This window comes from Pseudorca crassidens, chromosome 5 (genome assembly GCF_039906515.1).
Source record: "Pseudorca crassidens isolate mPseCra1 chromosome 5, mPseCra1.hap1, whole genome shotgun sequence".
NCBI lineage: Eukaryota > Metazoa > Chordata > Mammalia > Artiodactyla > Delphinidae > Pseudorca > Pseudorca crassidens.
The window spans coordinates 82,862,455-82,890,234 of record NC_090300.1 but is presented as its reverse complement, the minus strand read 5'-3'; the positions used below and the strand labels follow the sequence as shown (position 1 = coordinate 82,890,234).

Below are 27,780 nucleotides of genomic sequence, written 5' to 3'. Positions count from 1 at the left end.
TGGAAAAATGTCTATTCAGGTCTTCTGACATTTTTAATTGGGTTGTTTGTTTTTTTGATATTGAATTGTGTGACCTTTTTATATATTTGGAATATTAACCCTTATTGGTCATATTTTCAGTTTTTTCTCCCATTAAGTAGGTTATCATTTCCTTTTGCCAATGGTTCCCTTTGCTATGCAAAAGCTTTTAAGTTTAATTAGGTCCCATTTGTTATTTTTCCTTTGTTTCCTTTGCCTGAGGAGATTGATCCAAAAAAATATTGCTATGACTTATGTCAAAGAATGTCCTGCCTGTCTTTTTTTTTTTTTTTTTTTTTTTTTGTGGTACACGGGCCTCTCACTGTTGTGGCCTCTTTCGTTGCAGAGCACAGGCTCTGGACGCGCAGGATCAGTGGCCATGGCTCACGGGTCTAGCCGCTCTGTGGCATGTGGGATCTTCCCGGACCGGGGCACAAACCCGTGTCCCCTGCAATGGCAGGCGGACTCTCAACCACTGCGCCACCAGGGAAGCCCCCTGCCTGTCTTTTATACTAGGAATTTTATGGTTTCTGGTCTTATATTTATATATTTAATCCATTTTGAGTTTATTTTTGTATAAGGTGTGAGAAAATGTTCTGATTTATTTCTTTTACATGTAGCTATCCAGTTTTCCCAGCACCACTTTTTGAAGGGACTTTTTTCCTATTGCATATTTTTGCCATATTTCTCATAGATTAATTGATCATATGTACATGGGTTTATTTCTGGCCTTTCTCTTCTGTTCCATTGATCTGTGCGCCTGTTTTTATGCCAGTGCCATATTGTTTTGATGACTGTAGTTTTGTAGTGTGTCTAAAGTTAGGGGGTGTGATACCTCTAGCTTTGTTTTCTTTTTTTTTCCCTCAAGATTGCTATAGCTATTTGGGGCCTTTAGTGGCTCCATATAAACTTTAGAATGATTTATTCTAGATCTGTGAAAAACTTCATGGGTATTTTGATAGGGATTGCATTAAATCTGTAGATTACTTTGAGTAGTATGGATACTTTATCAATATCAATTATTCCAGCCCATGAACACAGGATATCTTTTCTTTGTATCAGCCTCAACTTGCTTCGTGTTTTATAATTTTCAGAGTATAGGTCTTTTACCTCCTTGGTTAAGTTTATTCTAAGGTATTTTGTTTTTCTTGGTATGATTTCAAATGGAATTGTTTCCTTACTTTCACTTTCTGTTATTTCGTTCTTAGTGTATAGAAAAGCGACAGATTTCTGTATGTTAATCTTGTATCCTACAACTTAAGTGAATTAGTCTGTAAGTTCTAATAGTTCTTTTTTTTTTTGGTGGGCGACACTTTAGGGTTTTCTCTATATTGTCTCATGTCTTCTGCAAATAGTGACAGTTTTGTTTCTTCCCTTCCAATTTGGATGCCTTTTTCTTTCTTTTCTTTTTTTTTTTGTCTGATTGCTGTTGCTAGGAATTCCAATACTATGTTAAATAGAAGTGGTGAGAGTGGGCATCCTTGTCTTGTTCCTGATTTTAAAGGAAAAGCTTTCAGCTTTTCAACATTGAGTATGGTGTTAGCTGTGGGTTTGTCATAAATGGACTTTATTATGCGGATATATCTTCCCTCCATACCAACTTTGATGAGAGTTTTTATCATGAATGGATGTTGCATTTTGTCAAATGCTTTTCTGCACCTATTGAGATGATTATGTGATTTTTATTCTTTAATTTGTTAACATGGTGTATTACATTGATTGATTTGTGGATATTGTAACCTTCCTTGCATCCCTGGAATAAATCCTATTGATCACAGTATATTGTCCTTTTTATATATTAAGTTTGGTTTGTTAATATTTTTGAGGATTTTTATATACACATTCATCAGAGATATTGGCCTATAATTTTCTTTTTTAGTTTCATTTTAGAGTATACTTCTTTAACAGTGTTGTGTTAGTTTTAGGTGTACAGTGAACTGAAAGTGATTCAGTTATACACATACAAGTATCCATTCTTTTTCAAATTCTTTTCCCATTTAGGTTATTACAGAATATTGAGCCAAGTTCCCTGTGCTATACAGTAGGTCCTTGTTGGTTAACTATTTTAAATATAGTAGTGTGTACATGTCAACCCCAAACTACCAATCTATCCTTGCCACCACCACCTGTTCCCCCTGGAAACCATAAGTTCATTGTCTAAGTCTGTGAGTATTTCTGTTTCATAAATTAGTTCATTTGTATCATTTTTTTTAGATTCCACATATAAGCAATATCATATGATACTTGTCTTTCTCTGTCTGACTTAACTTCACTTAGTATGATAATCTCCAGGTCCATCCATGTTGCTGCAAATGGCAGTATTTTATTCTTTTTAATGGTTTAATCATACTCCATTGTATATATGTACCACATCTTCTTTATCCATTCATCTGTCAGTGGACATTTAGGTTGCTTCCATGTCTTGGCTATTGTAAACAGTGCTGCAGTGAACATTGGGGTGTGTGTATCCTTTCGAACCTTGTTTTTCTCCAGGTATATGCCCAGGAGTGAGATTGCTGAATCATATGGTAGCTGTATTTGTAGTTTTTGGAGGAACCTTCATACTGTTCTCCATAGTGGCTGTACCAATTTACATTCCCAGTGGTGTAGGAGGGTTCCTTTTTTTCCCACACTCTCTCCAGCATTCATTGTTTGTAGACTTTTTGATGATGGCCATTCTGAGTGGAGTGAGCTGGTACCTCATTGTAGTCCTGATTTGCATTTCTCTAATAATTCGTGATGTTCAGCATCTTTTCATGTGCTTCTTGGCCATCTGTACATTTCTTTAGCGAAATGTATATTTAGATCCTCTGCCCATTTTTTGATTGGTTTGTCTGTTTTTTTCTTTTTTTTTTAATATATTGAGCTCATGAGCTGTTTGTAGATTTTGGAGATTAATGCCTTGTTGGTTGCATGGTTTGCAAATATTTTCTCCCAACCTGTGGGTTGTCTTTTTGTTTCGTTTATGGTTTCCTTTGCTGTGCAAAGGCTTTTGAGCTTAATTAGTCCCATTTGTTTATTTTTATTTCCATTACTCTTGAGAAAGATATTGCTGTGATTTATGTCAAAAAGTGTTCTGCCTATGTTTTCCTCTAAGAGTTTTATAGTATGTGGTCTTACAATTAGGGCTTTAATCCATTTTATTTTTGTGTATCATCTTAAAGAATGTTCTAATTTCATTCTTTTACATGTAGCTGTCCAGTTTTCCCTGCACAATTTGTTGTAGAGACTGTCTTTTCTGTTTGTATACTCTTGCCTCCTTTGTTGTGGATTAATTGACCATAGGTGCATGGGTTTATTTCTAGGCTTTCTATCCTGTTCTATTGATCTATATTTCAGTTTTGTGCCAGTGCCATACTGTTGTGATGACTGTAGCTTTGTAGTGTAGTCTGAAGTGAGGGGAACTGATTCCTCCAGCTCGGTTTTTCTTTCTCAAGTTTGCTTTGGTTATTTGGGCTCTTTTGTGTCTCCATACAAATTTTAAGATTTTTTGTTCCAGTTCTGTAAAAATTGTCACTGGTAATTTGATAGGGATTGCATTGAATCTGTACATTGCCTTGGGTAGTGTAGTCATTTTCACAATGTTGATTCTTCCAATCCAAGAACATGGATATCGTTCCATCTGTTTGTGTCATCTTCAATTTCTTTCATCAGCATCTTATAGTTTTCTGTGTACAGGTCTTCTGCCTCCTTAGGTAAGTTTATTCCTAGGTATTTTATTCTTTTTTATGCAGTGGTAAATGGGAGTGTTTCTTTAATTTCTTTATCTGATCTTTTATTGTTAGTGTATAAAATGCAACAGATTTCTGTGTATTAATTTTGTATCCTGCAACTTTACAGAATTCATTGATGAGCTCTAGTAGTTTTCTGGTAGCTGCTTTGGGATTTTCTATGTATAGGATCATGTCATCTGCAAACAGTGAGTTTTACTTCTTCTTTTCCAGTTTGGATTCCTTTTATTTTTCTTCTCTGATTGCCATGGCTAGGACTTCTAAAACTATATTGAATAAAGGTGGCGAGAGTGGACATCCTTCTATTGTTCCTGAACTTAGGTAAAATGCTTTTAGCTTTTTGCCTTTGACTGTGATGTTAGCTGTAGGTTTGTCATATATGGCCTTTATTATGTTGAGATATGTTCCTCAGTGCCCACTTTCTGGAGAGTTTTTATCATAAATGGGTGTTGGATTTTGTTAAAATCTTTTTCTGCATCTATTGAGATGATCATATGGTTTCTATTCTTTAATTTGTTGATGTGGTGTATCACACTAATGGCTTTGCAGATATTGAAAAACCCTTGCATCTCTGGGATAAATCCCACTTGATCATGGGGTATGATCCTTTTAATGTATTGTTAGATTCAGTTTGCTAGTATTTTGTTGAGGATTTTTGCATGTATGTTCATCAGTGATATTGGCCTATAGTTTTCTTTTTTTGTGACATCTTTGTCTGGTTTTGGTATCAGAGTGATGGTGGCCTCATAGAATGAGTTTGCGAGTGTTCCTTCCTCTGCATTTTTTTGAAGAGTTTCAGAAGGATAGGTGTTAACTCTTCTCTAAATGTTTGATAGAATTCACCTGTGAAGCCATATGGTCCTGGTCTTTTGTTTGCTAGGAGTTTTTAAATCACAGTTTCAATTTCAGTACTTGTGATTGGTGTGTTCTTATTTTCTGTTTCTTCCTGGTTCAGTCTTGGAAGGTTGTGGCTTTCTAAAAATTTGTCCATTTCTTCTAGGTTGTCCATTTTGTTGACATATAGTTGCTTATAGTAGTCTCTTAGGATGCTTTGTATTTCTGTGGTGTCCATTTTAACTTCTTTTTCATTTCTCATTGTATTGATTTGAACTCTATCCCTTTTTATCTTCATGAGTCTGGCTAAAGGTTTATCAATTTTGTTTATATTCTCAAAGAACCAGCTTTTAGTTTCATTGATCTTTTCTATTGTTTTATTTGTCTCTATTTCACTTATTTCTCCTCTGATCCTTATGATCTCTTTCCTTCTACTAACTTTGGGTTTTGTTTGTTCTTCTTTCTCTAGTTGCTTCAGGTGTAAGGTTAGGTTGTTCATTTGAGATTTTCCTTGTTTCGTTAGGTAGGATTGTATTGCTATAAACTTCCCTCTTAGAACTGCTTTTGCTGTGTCTCATAGGTTTTGGATCATCATGCTTTCATTTTCATTTGTCTCTAGGTATTTTTTGATTTCCTCTTAGATTTCTTTAGTGATCCATTGATTTTTTAGTAGCATATTGTTCAGCCTTCACGTGCTTTGTTTTTTACAATTTTTTTTTATTGTAGTTGATATTTAATCTCTTAGCATTGTGGTCAGTAAAAATGCTTGGTATGATTTCAGTTTTCTTAAATTTTCCATTGCTTGCTTTGTGGTCCAGCATGTGATCTATCCTGAACAACGTTCCATGTGCATTTGAAAAGAATGTGTATTCTGCTGCTTTTGGATGGAATGCTCTATAACTATCAGTTAAGTCCATCTGGTTTAACGTGTCATTTAAGGCCTGTGTTTCCTTACTGGTTTTCTTTCTGGATGATCTGGCCTATGATGAAAGTGGGGTGTTAAAGTCCCCCACTATTATTGTGTTACTGTTGATTTCTCCTTTTATGGCTGTTAGCATTTGCCTTATATATTGAGGTGCTCCTATGTTGGGTGCATATATATTTTCCACTGTTATATCTTCTTCTTGGATTGATCCCTTGATTTTTATGTAGTGTCCTTCTTTGTCTCTGTTTCAGTCTTTGTTTTAATGTCTTTTTGTCTTATATGAGTATTGCTACTCTGGCTTTCTTTTGATTTCCATTTTTATGGAATACCTTTCCATTCCCTCACTTTCAGTCTGTATGTGTCCCTAGATCTGAAGTTTGTCTCTTGTAGACAGCATATATATGGGTCTTGTTTTTGTATCCATTCAGCAAGTATATGTCTTTTCATTGGGGCATTTAATCCGTTTACGTTTGAGGTAATTACTGATATGTATGTTCTTATTGCCATTTTGTTAATTGTTTAGGATTTGTTTTTGTAGGTCTTTTTTCTTCCCCTACTCTTTTATTCTCTTCTTTTGTGATTTGATGACTAATTTTAACATTGTGTTTGGGTTTCTTTTTCTTTTTTGCATGTGTATCGTAGATTTTTCGGTTTGGGGTTACCATGAGGTTTTTTTTTTTTACCATGAGGTTTTGATACAAGTCTATATAGGAACAATATTGTTTTACGTTGCTGGTCTTTTGATTTCAAATGCATTTTCAATATCCTGCATTTGTGCTTTCCTCTTCTCACGAATGCTGGTTTTGATATCTTATTTGTTAGTGGATGATTTCCTACCTTTACTGTGTGTTTTTCTTTACCAGAGAGGTTTTCCATTCGTAATTTTTTTGTGTCTAGTTTTGGTCTCTTCTTTTCCCTATAGAGAAGTTCCTTAAGCATCTGTTGCAGAGCTGTTCTGGTGGTGCTGAATTCTCTTAGCTTTTGCTTTTCTATAAAGCTTTCATTTCTCTGTGGAATCTGAATGAGAGCCTTGCTGGGTAGAGTATTCTTGGTTGTAGGTTCTTTCCTTTCATCACTTTAAATATATCATGCCACTCCCTTCTGGCCTGCAGAGCTTCTCCTGAGAAACAGCTGATAACCTTTTGGGATTCCTTGTAAGTTATTTGTTGCTTTTCCCTTGATGCTTTTAATATGTTTTCTTTGTCTTTAATTTTTGTAATTTGATTACTATGTGTCTCGGCGTGTTCCTCCTTGGGTTTATCCTGCCTCTGACTCACTGCGCTTCTTGGGCTTGGGTGACTGTTTCCTTTCCCATGTCAGGGAAGTTTTCACCTGTTATCTCTTTAAATATTTTCTGACGGCCTTTTTCTCTCTCTTCTCCCTCTGGGACCCCTATAATGCAAATGTTGGTGCATTTTATGTTGTCCCAGAAGTCTCTTAGACTGTCCTTGTTTCTTTTCATTCTTTTTACTTTATTCTGTTCTGCAGCAGTGATTTCCACCACTCTGTCTTCCAGTTCACTTATCTGTTCTGCCTCAGTTATTCTGTTATTGATTCCTTCTAGTGTATTTTTCATTTCAGTTATCATGTTGTTCATCTCTGTTTGTTTATTCTTTAGTTCTTCTAGATCTTTTTTAAACATTTCTTGTGTCTTCTCGAGCTATGCCTCCACTCCCTTTCTGAGATCTTGGATCATCTTTACTGTTATTACTGTGAATTCATTTTTGGGTAGATTGCCTATCTCCACCTTGCTTTGTTGTTCTGGGGTTTTATCTTGTTCCTTCATCTGGGACTTATTCTTCTGCCATATATCATTTTGTCTAACTTTCTGTGATTGTGGTTTCCTTTACATTGGCTGCAGGGTTTTACATTGGCTGCTGTAGTTTTTCTTGCTTCTGCTGTCTGCTCCCTAGTGGATGAGGCTGTCTAAGAGGCTTGTGCAGGACACTGGTTCTTGCCCACTGGTGGGTGGAGCTGTGCCTTGTCCCTCTGGTGGGTAGGGCTGTGCCAAGGGATGTGTCTAGAGAGCTGTGGGTTCAGGAAGACTTTATGCACCCTGTCTGCTGATGGGTGGAGCTGTTTTCCCATCTTGTTGGTTGTTTGGCCTGGGTATTCCAGCACTGGAGGCTGCAGGCTGTAAGGTGGGGCCAGGTGTTAAGAAAATGACAGTCTCTAGGAGGGCTCACACCAATGAGTACTCTCAAGAACTGCCATCGCCAGTGTCTTTGTCCCTGTAATGAGCACAGCCTTCTCCCACCTCCACAGGAGACCCTCCAATACCAGAAGATAGGTCTGGCACAGTCTTTTATGAGATCACTGCTTTTTCCATGCGTTCTGATGCACACGAGACCTTGCATGCACCCTCCAAGAGTGGTGTTTGTGTTTCCCCCAGTCCTGGAATTCCTGTGATCAAACCCTGATGGCCTTCAAAGCCAGATTCTCTGGGGGCTCCTCCTCCCCTTGCCACCATTGTCAGACCCCCAGGCTGGGGAGCCTGATGTGGGGCTCAGAACTTTCACTTCTGTGGTATAATTATTTTCCAGTTTGTGGGTCACCCACCTGGTGGGTATGGGATTTGATTTTATAGCAGTTGCACCACTCTTACTGTCTCATTGTGGCTTCTTCTTTGTCTTTGGATATACGCGATTTTTTTGGTAGGTTCCAGCTTTTTTTGTTTATTTTGTTTTGTTTTTTGTCGATAGTTGTTTAGCAGTTAGTTGTGATTTTGGTGTTTTCATAAGAGCAGTAAGCTCATGTCCCTCTACACCATCTTGTCTCCGTCCTTTGTAATTTTCTTTCTTTTTTTTTCTTTGCGGTGTCTTTGGTTTAGGTATTAGGATAACAATGGCCTCATAGAGTGAACTTGGAAGTGTTCCCTCTTCTTGACTATTTTGGAATAGTTTTTGAAGGACAGGTATTGATATTAGTTCTTCTTTTTATGTTTGTAGAATTTCCTGGTGAAGTGGTTTGGTCCTGGAGCCTTGTTTGCTGGGAGCTTTTAAAAATTATAAATTCAATTTCACTACAAGTGATAGTTTGTTCAGATTGTCTGTCTCTTCCTGAATCAGTCTTGGAAGGATATGGTTCTAAGAATTTATTTATTTTATCTAGGTTGTTCAATTTATTGGCATATAACTGTAGTATTCGCTTATGTTTTTTTGTACCTTTGTGATATGAATTATAAATTTTCCTGTTTCTTATGTTGTTAATTTGGATCTTGTCTTTTTTTTTTCTTGATGAGCCTAGCTATAAACTTATCAATTTTGTTTATCTTTTCAAAAAATAAGTTCTTGGTTTTATTGATTTTTCTGGTTTTTCTTTGGGGAGGGGTCACTATTTTATTTATTTCCTTTCTGATCTTTATTATCTCCTTCCTTCTCCTGACTTTGGGCTTTGTTCCTTTTTTTTTTTTTTAATTCTTTCAGATGGTACATTAGGTTGTTCATGTGAGATTTTTCTTATTTCTTGATGAAGGCCTATATCACTGTAAACTTCCCTCTTAAAACGGCTTTTTTTGTGTGTGTGTGTCCCATAGATTTGGAAAGTTGCATTTTTAGTTTTATTTGTCTTGAGGTATTTTACGATTTCTTCATTGATCTATTGGCTTTTTAGTTGCATGTTGTTTAGTCTCCATTTTTTTTTTTTACCTATTTTTCTTTCTGTGATTGATCTCTAGTTTTGTATTAGTTTCTAGTTTTGTTTTTTTTTTTCAGAAAAAATGCTTGATGTCTTTTTATCCTTTTAAATTTGTTTAAACATGTTTTGTGGCATAGCGTGTAATATGTCCTGGAGAACATTCCATGCGCCCTTGAAAAGAATGTGTAGTCTGCTGTTTGGTGATGTAAAGTCCCTTAGATACCTATTAAGTCCAGTTGGTCTAATGTGTCATTTAAGACTACTGTTTCTTAATTTTTTTTCTGGATAATCTGTTTATTGATGTAAGAAGATGTTAAAGTACCCTACTATTATTGTATTATTGTCAATTTCTCCCTTTACGTCTGTTAAAATTTGCTTCATTTACTTATGTGCTCCTATATTAGCTGTATATATGCTAACGAGTCTTATATCCTCTACTTGTATTGATCCCTTTATCATTATATGATGGCCTTCTTTTTCTTCTGTGGTTGATTTTGTCTGATGAGAGTATTGCTACTCCATCTTTCCTGTCGTTTGCATTTGCATGAAATATCGTTTTCTATTCCCTCGCTTTTAGTCTGAGTGCCTTTAGCTTTGAAGTGAGTCTCTTATAGCCAGGATATAGATGTGTCCTGGGTTTTTTTTAAGTACAATCAGCACTTTATGTCTTTTGATTTGAGCATTTAATCCATTGACATATAAAGAGAGCATTGATTGGTATGTACTTATTTCCATTTTGTTACTTGTTTTTTGTTACTTGTTTGTTGTTTTTGTTCTTTTCTGTTCTTTTCTTCTTCTTTTAATTTCTTCTCCTGTGGTTTGATGGGTGTGTGTGGTATGCTTATGTTCCTTTCTCTCTAGTTTTTGTGTACCTATTGCCTATTGTATGGTTTTGATTTGTGGTTAACATGGAGTTTATATATGTTGACCTATAACTATGTCTACTTCTTCCAAAGCAGTAGTCATTTAAGTTTAAACACATTCTAAAAGATCTACATCTTTTACTCCCCTCCCCCGTGTTTTTTGTTTTTGATGTCATATTTTACATCTTCATATTTATCCCTTAACTGTTTATTGCAGTTATAGTTGATTTTGCAATTTTTGTCTTTTAATCTTCACATTAGCTTATTTAAGTGGTTGATCCACAGTCTTTACTATATATTTGCCTTTACTAGTGGGATTTTTCCTTTCCTATAAATTCTTACTCGTTGTAGCCATTTCTTTTCCATTTAGGGAAGATGCTTTAACATTTCTTTTAGGGTCAATTTAGTTAGTATTGATGAACTCTTTTAGTTTTTGCTTGTCTGAGAAATTTTTTTCTCTCCTTCATTTATGAATGATAATCTTGTGGGACAGAGTATCTCAGGTTGTAGGTTTCCCCTTTCAGCACTTTAAATATATCATGCCACTCCCTTCTGGCCTGCAAAATCTGTAGAATAATAAGCTGATAGCCTTATGGGTATTCCCTTGTATGTGACTCTTTGTTTTTCATTTGCTGCCTTTAGAATTCTCTATCTTTAACTTTTTCCATTTTAATTATGATATCTCTTGGTGTGGGTCTCTTCAGTTCATTTTGTTTGGGACCCTCTGTGCTTCCTGTATCTGGATGTCTGTTTCCTTCTTCAGGCTTGAAAATTTTTTAGCCATAATTTCATCAAACACATTTTCAACCCCTTTCTCTATCGCTCCTTCTTGAACCCCTATAATGCAAATGTTAGTATGCTTGATGTTGCCTCAGTGATCCCTTAAACTATCCTTACCTTTTTTTTTTTTTTTTTTTGTGGTATGCGGGCCTCTCACTGCTGTGGCCTCTCCCGCTGCGGAGCACAGGCTCCAGACGCGCAGGCCCAGCGGCCATGGCTCATGGGCCCAGCCGCTTCGTGGCACGTGGGATCCTCCCAGACCGGGACACGAACCCACGTCCCCTGCATCTGCAGGCGGACTCTCAACCACTGCGCCAAAGGATAGGTAAGCCCTATCCTTACCTTTTAAAATTTATTTTTCTTTTTGCTGTTATGATTGGGTGATTTCCATTATTCTTTCTTACAGATTGCTTATGCATTCTTCTGCATCACCTAGTCTGCTGTTAAATCCTTCTAGTATGTTTTTCATTCCAGTTATTTTATTCTTTTTCTCTGACTGGTTCTTTTTTATATTTTCTAGTTCCCTGTTAAAATTCTCACTGTGTTCATCTATTCTCTTCCCAAGTTCAGTTAGCATTCTTATTACTAATGCTTTGAACTCTTTATCTGGCACATTATTTATCTCTGTTTCATTAGTTGTTTTTTCAGGGCTTTGTTTCTTGTTCTTTTGCTTGAAACAAATTCCTTTGTCTTCTCATTTTACTTAACTTTCTTTGTCTTTACAAAATTAGGTGAAACATTTACCTATTTCAGTCTTGCAGGGGTGTCCTGTGTGACAGCATCCCCATGCAGTCTTCACATGCTGAGTGGCTTTCTTGGGATTGCTAATCTGAAGTGAGCACAGGTCACATCTTCCCTTTGGGTGTGCTGGCAGCTACCACCTTGCTGGGAGGCAGGGGTGGACGTGGAGGGGCTAGAGCCAGAGCCAGGTGTGAGCCTGGGTTTCTTCTATGCTCAGTGGCTGTCACCACCCTATGGGAGTGGGTTTGGGGCCCAAGATGCTGGAGCTGAAGTCCCATGTATCGATTGGAGCTGGTTCCATTCCCTGTAAGTGTGCACTCTCCCCTGCCCTCGGTGTTGGCACCTCCATCCCAGTGGAAGGGAACATAAGAGGAAGAGGGGTTTGAGCGGCTCCCAGTGGGGCTGGGTTATGCCCTGGTATGGTCCCAGCAAGCCAGTCAGAGTCCCAGGCCATTTCTGATCCGCTGCCTTCATGTGCTCACCAGAAACATTCTCCCTTGCCCTGTTTAGAAGCGGGGCCTGGCCCTAGCTGGCTCTGCTTCCTCCAAATGTGTGTACCTTCACCCTAGTGGAGAGCAGCTCTGGAGCAAGAGGAGCTGGAGCAACTGCCTGCCGTGGGCCAGGATGCCTGCTGGGTTGATTCCCATACAGGAGTCAGAGCCCCAGGCTGCTCCCAAACTGCTTCCTTCCCACACACCAGCAGTGGCCGCCCTCACCCTGTTCAGATTCAGGGCTGGTTGCACACCAGCTCCATCACCTCCAAGTATGTTATTCCTTAGCAGTGGCAGCCTTTGCCCTAGTGGAGAGGTGTGCTGGAGCAAGAGGGGCTGCAGCAGTCTCCAGATGCAGGCTGGGGTGCACTGGGGCAGTAGTGGGAAACTGGCATGAGCCCTGGGGCGTTTTCAGCCTACTTTCTCCACCTTGTTCCTGGGAGTAAACAAGCATGTGTGAGTGGAGTCTCAGTTTCTTTCAACTCTCTGGTACATCCCACTGGTTTTTAAACCTGCTCAGGGGACTCATCTACCTGATGTCCAACCCAGTGGCTGGGGTGCCCAATATGTAGTTCAAACCCCTCAGTCCCCAGGGAGGATCTCCCAACCTGTGATATCTCCTTCCTCTTGTCTGTTTCCTGCTACAAGAACTGGTCCCAGCCTGACCCCCTCTCCTCCCTTCCTACCTGACTCCATGTGGGTCTTTCTTTATAGCCTTGGTTGTAAAAGAGCCTTTCTGCCAGTCTCTAGTTTGTTTTCAGCTAGAGTTGCCCCACACATAGATCTGTTTTTGATGCATTCATTGGGGGAGGTGAGCCCAATGTCCTACTCCACCATCTTGATTTCTCCATTTCTTTATTAAATGCATTTAGTTCGTGAATTGTTTTCCTGATTTTGCTTAGTTGTATATCTGTGTTTTCTTGCATTTCATACAGTTTAAGATGATGATTTTACATTCTTTGTCAGGGAAATCATAAATTTCCATTTCTTTGGGGTCAGTTGCTGGAGCTCTATTACTTTCCTTTGGTGGCATCATATTTGTATAATGCTTTGTTGTCTATGTAGCCTTATATTAGTGTCTGTGCATTTGTGAAGCAAGCACCTCTTCCAGTCTTTACAGACTGGTTTCAGAAGATAAAGACGTTCTGTTTGTTTCCCGAGCTGATAGGATTACTTCCATAATTGCAGTTGTGCTGCATTGGAGCCAGTTGTGAGGCTTTTGCTGGGTCTGCAGTAGCATCTATGATTTGTGGGCTTGCTACTGGGTCTTATGCTGGTGTGGATCCCTTCCAGTCCCCAGGTAGATGTGACTACCTGCAGTACCTTGTTCAGTAGGGTGGGACTGGGACAAGGGTCTGCTTTGGGGTCCACGTGTGGGTCCCCAGGTAGCAAGCCTATTACCAGGTAAATGGTGGGTGTGCCTCCTGCCAGATCTTGGGTGGACTGCTGCCTGGTCACTGGATGGGTCCCTGGATGGACAGGACTGACCCTGGACTGTAGCTGAGAGGTACTGGAACTGAGCCTCAATGCTGTTTCAGATTCCACAGCCAAGATTTGCTCTGCAGTCATGGATGGGTATGTCTCTCTCCAGATCACTGGATGGGCTGAATTGGTCCCTGACTGTGGCCAGAGGGGCTGGAGTTGAGTATAGGGCCCTTTCAGGATCTCTTGGAGTGCAGTTATGTTTTCTGACAGGTTCCTGTGCCAGGACTGCTTGGGGATTGTGGTTGGGAGTATTAGGCCCTTTCAGGATCTCTGGGAGTACATACAGGAGTGTGTCCTGTTGGGTACCTGTGGCAGCAGAACTGTTCACAGTCTCCAGTTGGAAGGGGCTAGGACTCAGTGTAGGGCCCTTTCAGTTCTCCAGGGTTGCAGCCAGGTGTGTTTCCTACTGAGACCTTGGACCCTCAGGACTGCTGTAGACTGGCAGACTGTAGTTATGAGGAAGCTGGAGTCACATACAGGGCCTTTTCAGGAACTCCAGGGGACAGAGACAGGAGTGTCTCCTGCCTGGTCTTTGTGCAAGCAGAAATTCTAGAAGACTGGCAGTGAGGGGGCTTGAGCTGAGTATAAACCCCTTTTAGGATCTTAGAGGGTACAGACAAGCGTGTTTCCTATAGGGTTCCTTTGCCAGCATGATTGTTCCTAGACTGTGGCTGGGACTTGCTGGAGCCCTGTTACAGGCCGCTTCAGAATCCACAGTCTGACGGACTGTACCTTACTTCCAGGGGCTTACCTTCAGGGGTTCCCACACCGCAGCCTAGTGAGGCTGGAGCTGGTTCAAAGGTCACTTCCTGTTCTACAGCCAGGAACAAGTTCTTTAAGTTCTTTATTATGCCTGTTACCTGATACATGAATGAGTGTGACTCCTTTGGGTCCCTTGACATGTGGCATATACTGGTGACAGACCCAGAGCCAAATGGAGCTGTAGCTAAGTTCTCAGGGGTACAGAGCTATTTCTGTTTCTATAGCTGAGACCACAGTCAGTGAGTCAGCTGCCTAAGTGCAAGCCTGTCTCCTCAAAATGGCTGTCTTCATTCTTGAACTGCACCAGGGTTTCACAATCTCCAACCTGGATCCTGAAGCTCCTGTGAAGACACTTTTGTCTGTGAGTGTAGATGCAAAATTACTGTTCTTGAGGGGGGTTGATTATGTACGAGGGACATTTTTCTGACAAGCAATGCTATATAATGTAATTTCCATCAACTAAGACCAAGATTTTTCAACTCTTTATTTACAAAAATAAAGATAACTAGTAAGCCAAATGTCAGTTGCTAAGTAAGTTAGTTTTTTCTTTACACATTAGTATTAATGCTAATTAAAATGTTAGAATCCTTGACTTTTATTATTTTAGACTTGGGAGACCTGGCGTTGATTGTTATTGTCAACATGAAAGTGGTGCAGCTGTTCTGCAGCTCCAATTCTTGATCAATGAGGTAAGGATTTTCTTAGATATTTCTATCTCACACACACATTGTGTAATCTTTTTAATATTATTTTTCTACATGCTTAAAGATATATACGTGTGCAATATTGTTCATGGTCACAGTTTTCATAAAAGACTGTACTCCTGTATTTGTCAGTTTATTAAATTTTAAAGGAAAAATTTTGTATGTACCAGAAGATCCTGTTATTGTGATTGTGTAGTATAATTTATAGATTAATTGTTTAAATGGTTTTTAAAAAATTACTAAAATCCTTTGATTGCTACACTGACCATTAAACTCTCCCTCTACACACTCTCCTCCCACCAATTTGTTTTCTAATCCAGCATTAATTTTCATGTTTTGTCTTTATCTTCCATTAAATAATCTTTTCAGTTATCTACTTTGGGCTTCTTTGTCTGTATATATCTCCATATTCATTTGTTGGTATACATATGAATAGCTTTATAACAATTGGCTGCCTACCCTACTCCTATTTTTATAGACCTATGGTGATGAGGAACTCCCTAAAGACAAAGTTTGTAAAGCTCAGAAAGTTTGCAGATCTTCCAGTAGTTGAAGGCTACTTAAGGCCTTCTTTTTTTTTTTTTTTTTGCGGTACGCGGGCCTCTCACTGTTGTGGCCTCTCCCGTTGCGGAGCACAGGCTCCGGACGCACAGGCTCAGCGGCAACGGCTCACGGGCCCAGCCGCTCTGCGGCATGTGGGATCTTCCCGGACCGGGGCACGAACCCGTGTCCCCTGCATCGGCAGGCGGACTCTCAACCACTGCACCACCAGGGATGTCCCTTAAGGCCTTCTTGACTCATATTTTTACAATGGATCCTTGAGTCTTTTGAACTCTTTTATATTAAGTGATTCAGTCAATGCAAAAATGTTTTAAGAGTTTATGCCATACCAAATTTGGGCACTTAGGAGATTGAACTCAGTGTATTGAAAGAAAAAAAAAAGAGGTATCACTGGTTGTTTCTTGTGGCATGAATGGTGATCTTTTATTCAGTATCTCTATATATTTGCATATATATATTCTAAGAACTTTTACTCATAAACATGGGTGAAATGTTTCATATAACTTTACACCAGAGATACCTGAGGCATGAAAAATTTGTGATACTGGGAAATGTCCACTTTTTACTTCTCTTAGCTCAAAAATCTTTCTCATAAGGCTGCGAGATTCTCCTTGTTGACCAGCCTAGCATATTTCATGTTGTAGGCATACTTGCTGTGGGGTACCAAAACGAGAGAGGGAAATAAGGAAGAGCAGGGGAAACATTAAAAAAATATTTTATCGTAATAACTAGTCTTTAGTATCTAGACTGACAACCTTTTTGAAGTCTCAGTGTTACTCTATAGCTCCTAATTGAGAGATCTCAGCCTTTTGCCTTCTGCATGGATGTTTACTGGCAGGCATAAATTGTTCCCAGGTGATTTTCTGTGTGTCCTGTCCTCTGAGAATTGTCTTCAAGGCCATAAGTTTGCCTCTGTGCTGTTACATAACTAAGAAGAAATAAAAGCAAGCCTTCAACATCTTTCCAGTGTTTACATTGTCTGTCCTGAACTGCTCACCTCGATCTGCCTTATACTCAACTTCTGTACCTTTTTCCAAACTTCCCAGCTTCTGACCTCTTGACCTGTGTTTTTATTCAGTTTTTAATCTTTTCACAGATCTTCATTAGTAGTGCTTTTTATGGATTTGCTTTTGTAAATGAGCCCTAGACACCCTGCCAATGTGCTTACTTTCATGTGTCTTATGTTTCTGTTGGTGTTGTTCAGTGGTTCTGTTCACCTCCCTCAAATGCTAAGTTATCTCCTAGTTTTATCATAGAATTATTAATACTGACTTCCTTCCTAGATTTATTCAGCTATTACACTAAGATATTATTGAACATCTGCTGATTTATTTTACTTTCATTGCCGTTGGCATATTATATTATATCTTTTGTATAACACATAACTATTTACTGTAGACAATGTTTTATTAATTTTATATATCATAGTCTATCTTCACCCTATCACAAATGAGTTTCCACTTTCCTGAGAAATGAGATCACTATTCTATATCTCAAAAAAAAAAAATTGTAGTTCATCAAGTACTTCCAAGCAGTCCTAATAATTTTCTAATTTGAATATGTAGAACACTTGAGAACAGTTTACAAAAAAAAGCAGACAAACACAAAAATCCTCAAGGCATGTGTAGGATACATTTTATTGCATGAATGTAATTATCTATGAGTTCATTTTAAAATGTATATATCAATGTATACCTCTTTGAATATGTGTATTAACATATTTATGTACAAATATGCAATTTGTACACATTTTAAAACATTTTAATGGTTATACTCTCTGGTTATGATTATTGTTTTAGAAGTTATTTTTCTTTGAGACTAAAATCATAGGTATATAATATCGAGAACCATCATAGGCAACATGAGCATATGTTTGTTGTAGGAATTGTTATGGAAGAGCATTTAGATTCCTATATTCTCTCTAATTCCTAAAGAAGAAGTAAATTCTAGGAATTTCAGTATAGTTCTTCCTAACATCTACATGGTTTATCATTTTTATATCTGTGATTGATTTAATAAACTGTGAAAGGTTACTTGTAACCGAGTACTTTGTAAAGTATGAAAAGAATTTTAGGTATCTCCAGACTACCATAATTGTGCAAGATCACTTTTACAGAACACATTCAATACTCTAGAGTAGCTTCAGGCTCTGACAGGGCAAGCACTGATGTTTTTTTGCTGGGAAACTCAATGGCAAAAGTTCTGACATAGTTTAAGATGATCTTAACTCAGTAAAATAAATAGTTTATAATAGTTTAAGATGATCTTACTTAACTCAGTAAAATAAATAATTTAAAATATGTATATGAAGTCATACATGGCAGCTAATTTTCTGCCCATATGGTGTCTGCCATACTAATAGGTAGAACCCATCCTATTGTATTTGAAGTAGGATCCATTTTTATTTGGAGGCTTTGTATAAAAAGGTTCTTAGTATTATTTTTGTAGTTATACTGAATTCTAGTTGGAGAAATGTTTTCTTTTATTACAGATGTTTTCTTTTGTCATAGATGAAGCTTTTTGAAGTAAGAAAACAAATTAAATTATGTCAAATATACTATATAGGAAGACTATATACTTCTTAACTATACAGAAAATTTTAAGGAAGACTATATACTTCTTTTAGGAAGACTATACACTTCTTAACTATACAGAAAATGTTTACAAACAGTGTATTTTTATATGACCAGATTGCAATTTAAAACTGGGTTGGATATTTGCTTTTCTGTAGAGCTACATGGTATATGTATAAATAGTAAAAACAACAAAAAAATTAAACTTAGTTTTTCCCAAAGAAAATATAAGAAATCTTTAATAGTCACAATGATTCTTATAATAATAATCCCTCTATTGATAAATGCATGTTCCTTGAACTAATCATTCTCACCAATCCATATACAGTAGTTTACCTGCTTCTTCTACTGTTAGCATTCTTAGGCTTCCTGACTGAAGTATGTGCATTGTCCTTCCTTGTATTTCTACATTATATAAATACAAATAACATTAAAAGCAGTGAAAAATTCAGTAAATTAGCTTGTTTTTGCTTCACAAAAAAACCCCCATAAATTAGTAAATCGCTCACTTTGTCTTCATTTTGTTCCAGGGTGCTTTGGTCAGTGCAGGTTCAGATGATACACTTCATTTGTGGAACCTTAGACAAAAAAGGCCAGCTGTTCTTCATTCTCTTAAATTTAACAGAGAACGGTAAGAATGTAAGAGTTAAACAATTTTTTAACATGTAAGAAAATTATTTCCCGATCAAGTTTCAGGTTAATTTTTGAAAGAATTAAAAAAATAATATTAATAGCTAGAAATAATATTTATGCTTACTTTTATAATAGTTTATTTTCATAGAAAATTCATAATTGATATAGATTCAGTCCTTTTCTAATGGGAACTCCTAGCATTCTTGTTCTCCTTGCTATAAACTAGGACTTCACCAATGAGGTGTTCTTTTCCTTAGGTCAAGGTGCTGAAAAGCCAGACCTAAAATTTAAAAGTCAAGTAAATACTAAATGTATTTCCACACCTTTTGATCATGGAAGTTACCTCCTACACTTTCACCCTTTTGCTTAAATATTTTTTACCTTAAAAAAATATGAGACAGAGGTTTTAGACATCCAAAAATGTTGGTACTAAGTGTTGCGCAACATTGCACATCCAAGATTGATATTTTCAAAGATGGTGAATTGATCAGAATTCAAATTCTCCCATTTTAGAATGAAATAATAATTAGAAAAAGAAAATTTTATGAATGGATATGGAAAATGTTACTAGATTTTATTTGTAACAAATTGTCCCAAATTTTAATGTTTCTAGTGTTGGTTTCAACCAGAGCTAGAATATAACAGACATCTACTTAGCTGATAATCCACCTTGAGATGAAGTAAAATTTGTATTTTATTATCTGTATCTGTTATTTAACTATTAAATGATCTGATATTTGTTTATTATTTGGGAAACAGTCAAACTTTTTGGTGTGATTGAGAAGGGCTATCACAGGAAAAATTGATATTAATGAAAGAAAAAGAAACCTCTGAGAAGTAAATTTATACAGATTAGCAAGTACTAGTCAAAACTGAGTTAGGTAGATGATAGAGACAGGCAGCCACTGCTGAGAGCTCAAGAAAGTGCTTATTTTATTTTGTTGAATGGTAATAGTTCATAAGGAATCATCACTGTATGGGCAGAGCTTAATGAAGTAAACCTGTTTTTATAGGTTTGTTGAGAAAAAAGGATGGCAGCTATAGACATTCTTCCTTTTTCTATTTGGAGCTTTTTCTTTTTCTTCTTATATGTGTACTGTAATATTTGAATCATTAACCTTCAATATTCTGAGTAGTATTCATGAGTATTATGTCCACAGTATTTTGGGATTCAGCATCAATGGAAGTTTTTGTTAATGCAGTATTTTTTTGAGAGGAGGAAATTTATATTTTAGCTATTTGCTAAAACTAGATAGGACTTCTTTCTTTATATTATATCTAATTTTGGTTATTTTATCTTAAATTTTAAAATAAGTAATGTAGCAAATATTTCAGGATATGAAAAGTTGAAAGATCAGTCAAGAGTTGTTATACTGTTCCTTGTACCTTTACCACTAAAAATATTACCTACCTCAGATATTGCCATATTGATTTTATCTCTTTCTCTACTTGTAAGATTTTTTGTTTGTCAATGTTTTGAGTAGATCTGGCCCTACCCTTTTGTGTAGATGGGCAGAATGAGTTTTTTTCCCCTCACAATTGGAATGTTGAAGGAAATGTTCTGGCCTCTTTTATAGCCATTTTGGGGAGAAGAAATGATTGATGGTGATGATTTCCAGTTATAATTTTATTAACTCATTTGAGGTATATTTAACTGGTAGGAACGTAAAAGACCAAGCTGACAGATTTTGGACAAGTTTAAATCTTAGGAACTTTGCAGGCACTGCCTATTTTTTTAAATTAATTTTTATTGGAGTATAGTTGCTTTACAATGTTTTGTTAGTTTTTGCTGTACAGGAAAGTGAATCAGTCTTACGTATACATATATCCCCTCTTTTTTAGATTTCTTTCCCATTTAGGTCACCACAGAGCATTGAGTAGAGTTCCCTGTGCTATACAGTAGGTTCTCATTAGTTACCTATTTTATACATAGTAGTGTATATATGTCAATCCCAATCTCCTACTTCATCCCACCCACCCACCTTGGTATCCATAAGTTTGTTCTCTACATCTGTGTCTCTATTTCTTCTTTGCAAATAAGTTCATCTATACCATTTTTCTAGATTCCACATGTAAGTGATATTATACGGTGTTTGTTTTTCTCCTTCTGACTTATTTCACTCTGTATGACAGTCTCTGGGTCTGTCCACATCTCTGCAAATGGCACTATTTCATTCCTTTTATGGCTGAGTAATATTCCACTGTATATATGTAGCACATCTTCTTTATTCATTCTTCTGTTGATGGACATTTAGGTTGCTTTCATGTCCTAGCTATTGTAAATAGTGCTGTAATGAACATTGGGGTGCATGTATCTTTTTGAATTATGGTTTTCTCTGGGTATATGCCCAGGAGTGGGATTACTGAGTCAAATGTAGTTCTGTTTTTAGTTTTTTGAGGAATCTCTGTACTGTTCTCCATAGTGGCTGTGCCAATTTGCATTCCCACCAACAGTATAGGAGAGTTCCCTTTTCTCTACACACTCTCCAACGTTTATTGTTTGTAGGTTTTTTTGATAATGGCCATTCTGACCAGTGTGAGGTGATACCTCATTGTAGTTTTGATTTGCATTTTTCTAACAATTAGTGATGTTGAGCATCTTTTCATGTGCCTCTTGGCCATCTGTATGTCTATCTAGGTCTTCCGCCCATTTTTTCTTTGGGCTATTTGTTTTTTTGATATTGAGCTGCATGAGCTGTTTGTAGACTTTGGAGATTAATCCCTTGTCAGTTGCTTCGTTTGCAAATATTTTCTCCAATTTTGAGGGTTGTCTTTTCATTTTTTTAATGGTTTCCTTTGCTGTGCAAAAGCTTTTAAGTTTAATTAGGTCCCATTTGTTTATTTTTGTTTTTATTTTCATTACTTTAGGAGATGGTTCAAAAAAGATCTTGCTGCGATTTATATCAAAGAGTGTTCTGCTTATGTTTTCCTCTAAGAGCTTTATAGTGTCTGGTCTTACATTTAGGTCTTTAATCCATTTGGAGTTTATTTTTGTGTATGGTGTTAGGGAGTGTTCTAATTTTATTCTTTTACATGAAATTAAAAGACAGTGCTGTCTGACATTGCCTGTTTTAATGCTTACAAAAATGTGATATTTATCTTTTTGTGAAAGTTAAATTAATTATCTTGAACTTGAGAATAATAATTAATATCACAATTTATTGTGGAGCGGAAAATATCTTTAAATGTATCATGAATGCAAGGCTTAAGTCAATGAAGGAGAATTTAACCAAGTGTCTTTGGGAACTCTAAGCCCTCTTAAATCGGCCATTTAACTGTATACATTTCTATATACTTGTCAACTGGAAGAAAGACACACAATATGAGAGTTGGGAGTGAAGTTTTATTGAGGGTCTTACTGAGGACTATAGCTGGGAGATAGCCTCTCAGATAGCTCTGAGGAACTGCTCCAAAACCACAGGGGAGGAGCCAGTATATAAATTTTTTGGCTGGGAAATACAAGTAGCAAGCATAAAAGATTACTGCTAATCACAAGGAACAGACATCTCAAGTTAATGATTTAAGTGCTTTTCTATGTATGGGAAGATGCAAGAATCTGGGGTCATTCAAATTCTTCCTTAGATATGAATCTTCACTGTCTAGGGACCATATATCTAAAACACAGAATGTTCCATCCTGTTTTTCTCTGTCCTGAATTCCCCTCTGGGGGCCCTGTCAGTGGGTGACTGCAGTGGGTTGTAACTTAATCCTTGTAGAACTGGAATGTTGGGCAATATTCTTTGTTTATGTATCCTTGTGCTTATGCCATATACATATTTAGTTTATATAGTTTGTAAATTTTAGGTTTTTTTAATTAGGGCAACTTCAGTCTTTGGTTTTATAGTCTTTGAAGGTAGCAACCAGGCTTAGATTGTTGAGAAGTAGGTTTAGATATTCCAGCTGCTTCTGGTGGATGATCTTTGGGTTCCTCTCATATCAGAGTTTATAAACTTAAATATGGAAGAAAAACTTTTGATTTCTGTGGTACATGAAAAATGAATAAAATCAAGCATTTACATTTCAGGCATATTAACAGTCCTTGCTATCACTGATCATAAATCATGTAATGTTGGGGAAAGCCTAGAATTGTTTTATATGGTTTTCAAGTAAAATTCAACAGATAGGCTATAATATACAGATCATAAAGTATTTGTACTAATTATATCAGAGTTTATTTTTTCTGTCAGTGGTGTTCTGCTAATTAATATTGTCAGAATACTTCTAAGGAATATTAGCTAAACCGCCAGGAAGGAATATGTTATTAAGAACCTTATTTCTGAAATCTCTAGCAAACTTGACCCATCAGAGTTGGCTTTGGGGGACACTATTTATAACCCAAATTTAAAATATTTTATTGCTTTATAAAGATAATCTGAATTACTTTTCTTTTAAAATTTTCTTAACTAATTAGCATATTTGCCTGGTTTGACAGTCAAAAGATAAAAGTTGTATGTACAGTGAAGGATCTTTCTTCCCCTCCTGTCCCCTGGACACTCTGTCTATCCGCAGAGCCAAGCAGTGTTATTAATTTCTTGTGTCTTTCTAGAGATTCATTCTGTACACATATAAGCAAATATTATATGTAACATAATTTTCTTCTTTATGTATTTATAGACAAATATGAAAGTATCATATATTTCTGTTACATAAGTTGTAGCACATTATACAAACAGTTTTGTACCTTGTTTTTTTCCCTTTACATGTTCTCAAGATCATTCCTTATTAGTACATAAAAAGTTTCCTTATTCTTTTTTTGGTGTGTGTGCAAATGTTACCAAACTGCCAAGAAACTGTGTAAATATTAAAGTGTATGCCTTGAAATAATTTTACATCCATGTAACAAATGCACAATTCAAGAAACAGAAAATTGCTAAAGCCACAGAAATCCCTCTGTGTTACCTTCTAATCACTACCTAACCCCCAAGTGTAACACTATTCTGATTTCAAACATTATAGATTAGTTTTGCCTGTTGTTTTTCACAGTTATAGGAATGGAATTGTACATATCTACTTACTTGTATTTGGCTTCTTTTTTAAAAAATAAATTTAATTAATTAATTAATTAGGCTGCATTGGGTCTTTGTTGCTCTGCGTGGGCTTTCTCTAGTTGTGGCGAGCGGGGGCTACTCTTCATTGCTGTGCGTGGGCTTCTCACTGAAGTGGCTTCTCTTGTTGCGGAGCATGGGCTCTAGGCACGTGGGCTTCAGTAGTTGTGGCTCGTGGGCTCTAGAGCACAGGCTCAGTAGTTGTGGCACACGGGCTTAGTTGCTCCCTGGCATGTGGGATCTTCCCGGACCAGGGCTCGAACCTGTGTCCCCTGCATTGGCAAGTGGATTCTTAACCACTGTGCCATCAGGGAAGTCCCTATTTGGCTTCTTTTGCTCAACATTATATTTGTAAGTTTCATTCATGTTGCATGTAGCCATAGTTTATTATTTTCATTGTTATGTAGTATTCAATTTAATGGATATTCTTTAATTTGATTCTTTAATTTTAAAAATTTAATTCTTTAATTTAAAAACTTTTAAAATTTTGTAAATTTTAGAAATAACTTGTCAAATTCCACAAACACATCTGAGATTTTGATTAGAAATATCTTGAATCTGTAGATCAATTTGGGGAGAACTGACATTCCCCATGATGATGGGGAATGGCAATATCGATTGATTGTCATTAACAATGATGACATATTGATTCATTGCCTGAATCACACACAGTCAGGGAATCAAACATAGTATATATCCCACCACTTACTTAGGTATTCTTTGATTTCTCTAAATGACATTTATGGATTTCTCGGTAGAGGTCTTCTATATTTTTATGTTTAGTCATAAATATTTGATAACTTTAAATGCTATTGAAAATTGTACATAATGATAAAAGGATAATATATTGTAAATTGTACATAATGATAATTATATTACAGTATATTATTTTTAATATTTTTGTTGGAATATGAAAATATAATTTATTTTTATATGTTGACTTTGTGTCCAATGACTTTACTTAAATTCAAATTGCTTATCTATTGTAGATTTTCCTATGTACACAGTCATGCCATCTTCAAATAATGACAGTTTTATTTCCTTCTTTAGTTTTATGTCTTTATATTTATTTCTTTTTATTATTGCACTGGGGTTAGGACCTTCTATTAGTTTTTTTTTTTTTTTTTTTGCACGGTTGGAGTACTGAAGCATTTATTTATTTATTATTATTAATTTTTTTTACATCTTTATTGGAGTATAATTGCTTTACAGTGTTGTTAGTTGCTGTTGTACAACAAAGTGAGTCAGCTATATGTATACATATATCCCCGTATCCCTTCCCTCTTGAGCCTCACTCCCACCCTCCCTATCCCACCCCTCTAGGTCATCACAAAGCATCGAGCTGATCTCCCTGTGCTATGCAGTGGCTTCCCACTAGCCTTCCATTTTACATTTGGTAGTGTATATGTGTCAATGCTACTCTCTCACTTCGTCGCAGCTTCCCCTTCCCCCGCCTGTTGTATTAGTTATTTATTGCTGTGTGACAAAATTACACAAACTTAGTGGCTTAAAACAACATGCATTTCTTATCTCAGAGTTTGTAGGTCAGGAAACCAGGTGCGGCTTAGATGAGTTTCTGTTTCAGGATCTCACAAACTACAGTTAAGGTGACTGCCAGGGCTGTGACCTCATCTGAGGCTTGATTGGGAAAGGATCCATTTTCAAAACTTATTTGGTTGTTGGCAGCATTCTGTTCCCTAACAAGTTGATGCATCGAGAGCCTTAGTTTTTACTGGCTGTTGACCAGAGACCACTGTCAATTGCTTCCAATATGCCTTTCTCCATAGGACATCTGACAACCTGGCAGCTTCCTTCTTCAGAGTCAATAAGGGAGAGAGTCTTCTCACAAGATGAATGTTACAATCACATGTGATTTAGTAATGAAAGTGGCATCTCATGACCCTTGCTATATTCCGTTGGTTATAAGCAAATCACAGGTCCTGTGCACACAGAAGGGGAAGGGGATTATGCAAGGGCAAGGATATCAGGAGGTGGTGATTGTGGGGACTACCTTGGAATCTGTCCATCATAGACTTCCAGTACAATATTGAATAAAATGTCCAAGGACAATGCTTTTCTTGTCTACTTACTGATCTTAGGGAAAATATTTTTATTATTTCACCTTTAAGTGTATGTTTGCTGCACGTTTTTAAATAGATATTCTTTATTAGTTTAAGAAAGTTTCTTGTGCTCCTAATTTGTTATAAGCATATATATTTTAAAATTATGAATGGTGTTAAATTTTATCACATAGTTCTTATGCATCTTTTGTGATGATCATATTATTTTTTTCTTTTTTATCTATTAATGTGGTAAATAACATCACTTGATTTTTGCGTGTTAAATGACCCTTGTATTCCCAGAATAAATACAACTTTTGTGATGTATTAGCATTAATATATGTGCTGAATTTGCTAATATTTTGCTAATAAGTTGGTTAAGAGTTTTATATTTATGTTAAAAAGAGCTTTGCATGTAAGTTTCCTTTCTTTTGAATTCCCTGCTAGGTTCTTAAGTCATAGTTATTTTGACCTTATAAAATGGAGGGGAATGAGGGAATGTTTCCTCTTTTCTATACTCTACAAATACTTGTGAAAGATTGGTATTATTTCTTTCTTAAAATTTGAAAAAAACTTCATCAGTAAAGCAATCTGGGCCTGGGTTTTTCTCTGTGGGAAGATTTTAAATGGCATATTCATTTCTTTAATAGGTTTAGGAATATTCAGATATTCTTTTTTTCCTTGAGTCAGTTTTGGTAAGTTATGTTTTGATAGAAATTTATCCTGTTCATCAAAACTTTTAAATTTATTGGCCTTAACAGTAGTGTCTATAGTAATTTCCTGTTTTTCATTCATTTTTTTCCCTCTCTTTTAAATTGAGGTATAGCTGATTTAGAATATTGTGTTAGTTTCAGGTATAAAGCAAAGTGATTCAGTTATATATTTCAGATTATTTTCCATTATAGGTTATTATAAGATATTGAATATTGTTCCCTGAGTTATACAGTAAATCCGTATTGCTTATCTGTTTTATATATAGTAGTGTATATTCATTAATCCCATACTCCTAATTTATCCCTCCCCTCTTCCCTTTCCCCTTTGGTAACCCATAAATTTGTTTTTTAAGTCTGTTAGTCTGTTTTGTAAATAAGTTCATTTATATCATTTTTTTTAGATTCCACATATAAGTGATATCATATGATATTTTTCTTTCTCTGTCTGACTTACTTCACGTAGTATGATAATCTCCAGTCCATCCATGTTGCTGCAAATGGCATTATTTCATTCTTTTTAATTCCATTGTATATATGTACCACATCTTCTTTTTCCATTCTTGTCGATGGACATTTAGGTTGCTTCCATGTCTTGGCTATTGTAAACAGTGCTGCAGTGAACATTGGGGGTGCATGTATCCTTTCGAACCATGGTTTTCACTTTTCTCCACACCGTTTCCAGCATTTGTTGTTTGTAGACTTTTTGATGATGGCCATTCTGACCAGTGTGAGGTGATATCTCGTGGTTTTGATTTGCATTTCTCTGATAATTAGTGATGTTGAGCATCTTTTCATGTGCCTCTTGGTCATCTGTATGTCTTCTTTGGAGAAATGTCTATTTAGGTCTTCTGCCCATTTTTGCATTGGGTTGTTTGTGGTTTTTTTGGTATTGAACTGCATGAGCTGTTTGTAGATTTTGGAGAGTAATCCCTTGTCAGTTGATTCATTTGCAAATATTTTCTCCCATTCTGTGGATTGTCTTTTCATTTTGTTTATGATTTCCTTTGCTGTGCCAAAGTTTTTGAGTTTAATTACGTCCCATTTGTTTACTTTTGTTTTATTTCCATTACTCTAGGAGATGGATCGAAAAAGATATTGCTACGATTTATGTCAAAGGCTGTTCTTCTGTTTTCCTCTGAGAGTTTTATAGTATCAGTCTTAAATTAGGTCTTTAATCCATTTTTAGTTTATTTTTGTGTATGGTGTTAAAGAATGTTCTAATTTC

General features: G+C 36.5%; 1 protein-coding gene across 4 annotated transcripts in view; it reads left to right on the top strand.

The window, feature by feature from the left end:
* The window catches only part of STXBP5L (syntaxin binding protein 5L), a 371,562-nt gene that overhangs the window by 81,634 nt on the left and 262,148 nt on the right, over nt 1–27,780 (top strand). For all 4 annotated transcript variants that reach the window (XM_067738756.1, XM_067738754.1, XM_067738755.1 and 1 more), the window contains exons 4-5: nt 14,874–14,955; nt 18,635–18,735. In XM_067738756.1, the coding sequence (XP_067594857.1) occupies nt 14,874–14,955; nt 18,635–18,735 (183 nt within the window). The remainder of the gene's footprint in view (nt 1–14,873; nt 14,956–18,634; nt 18,736–27,780) is intronic.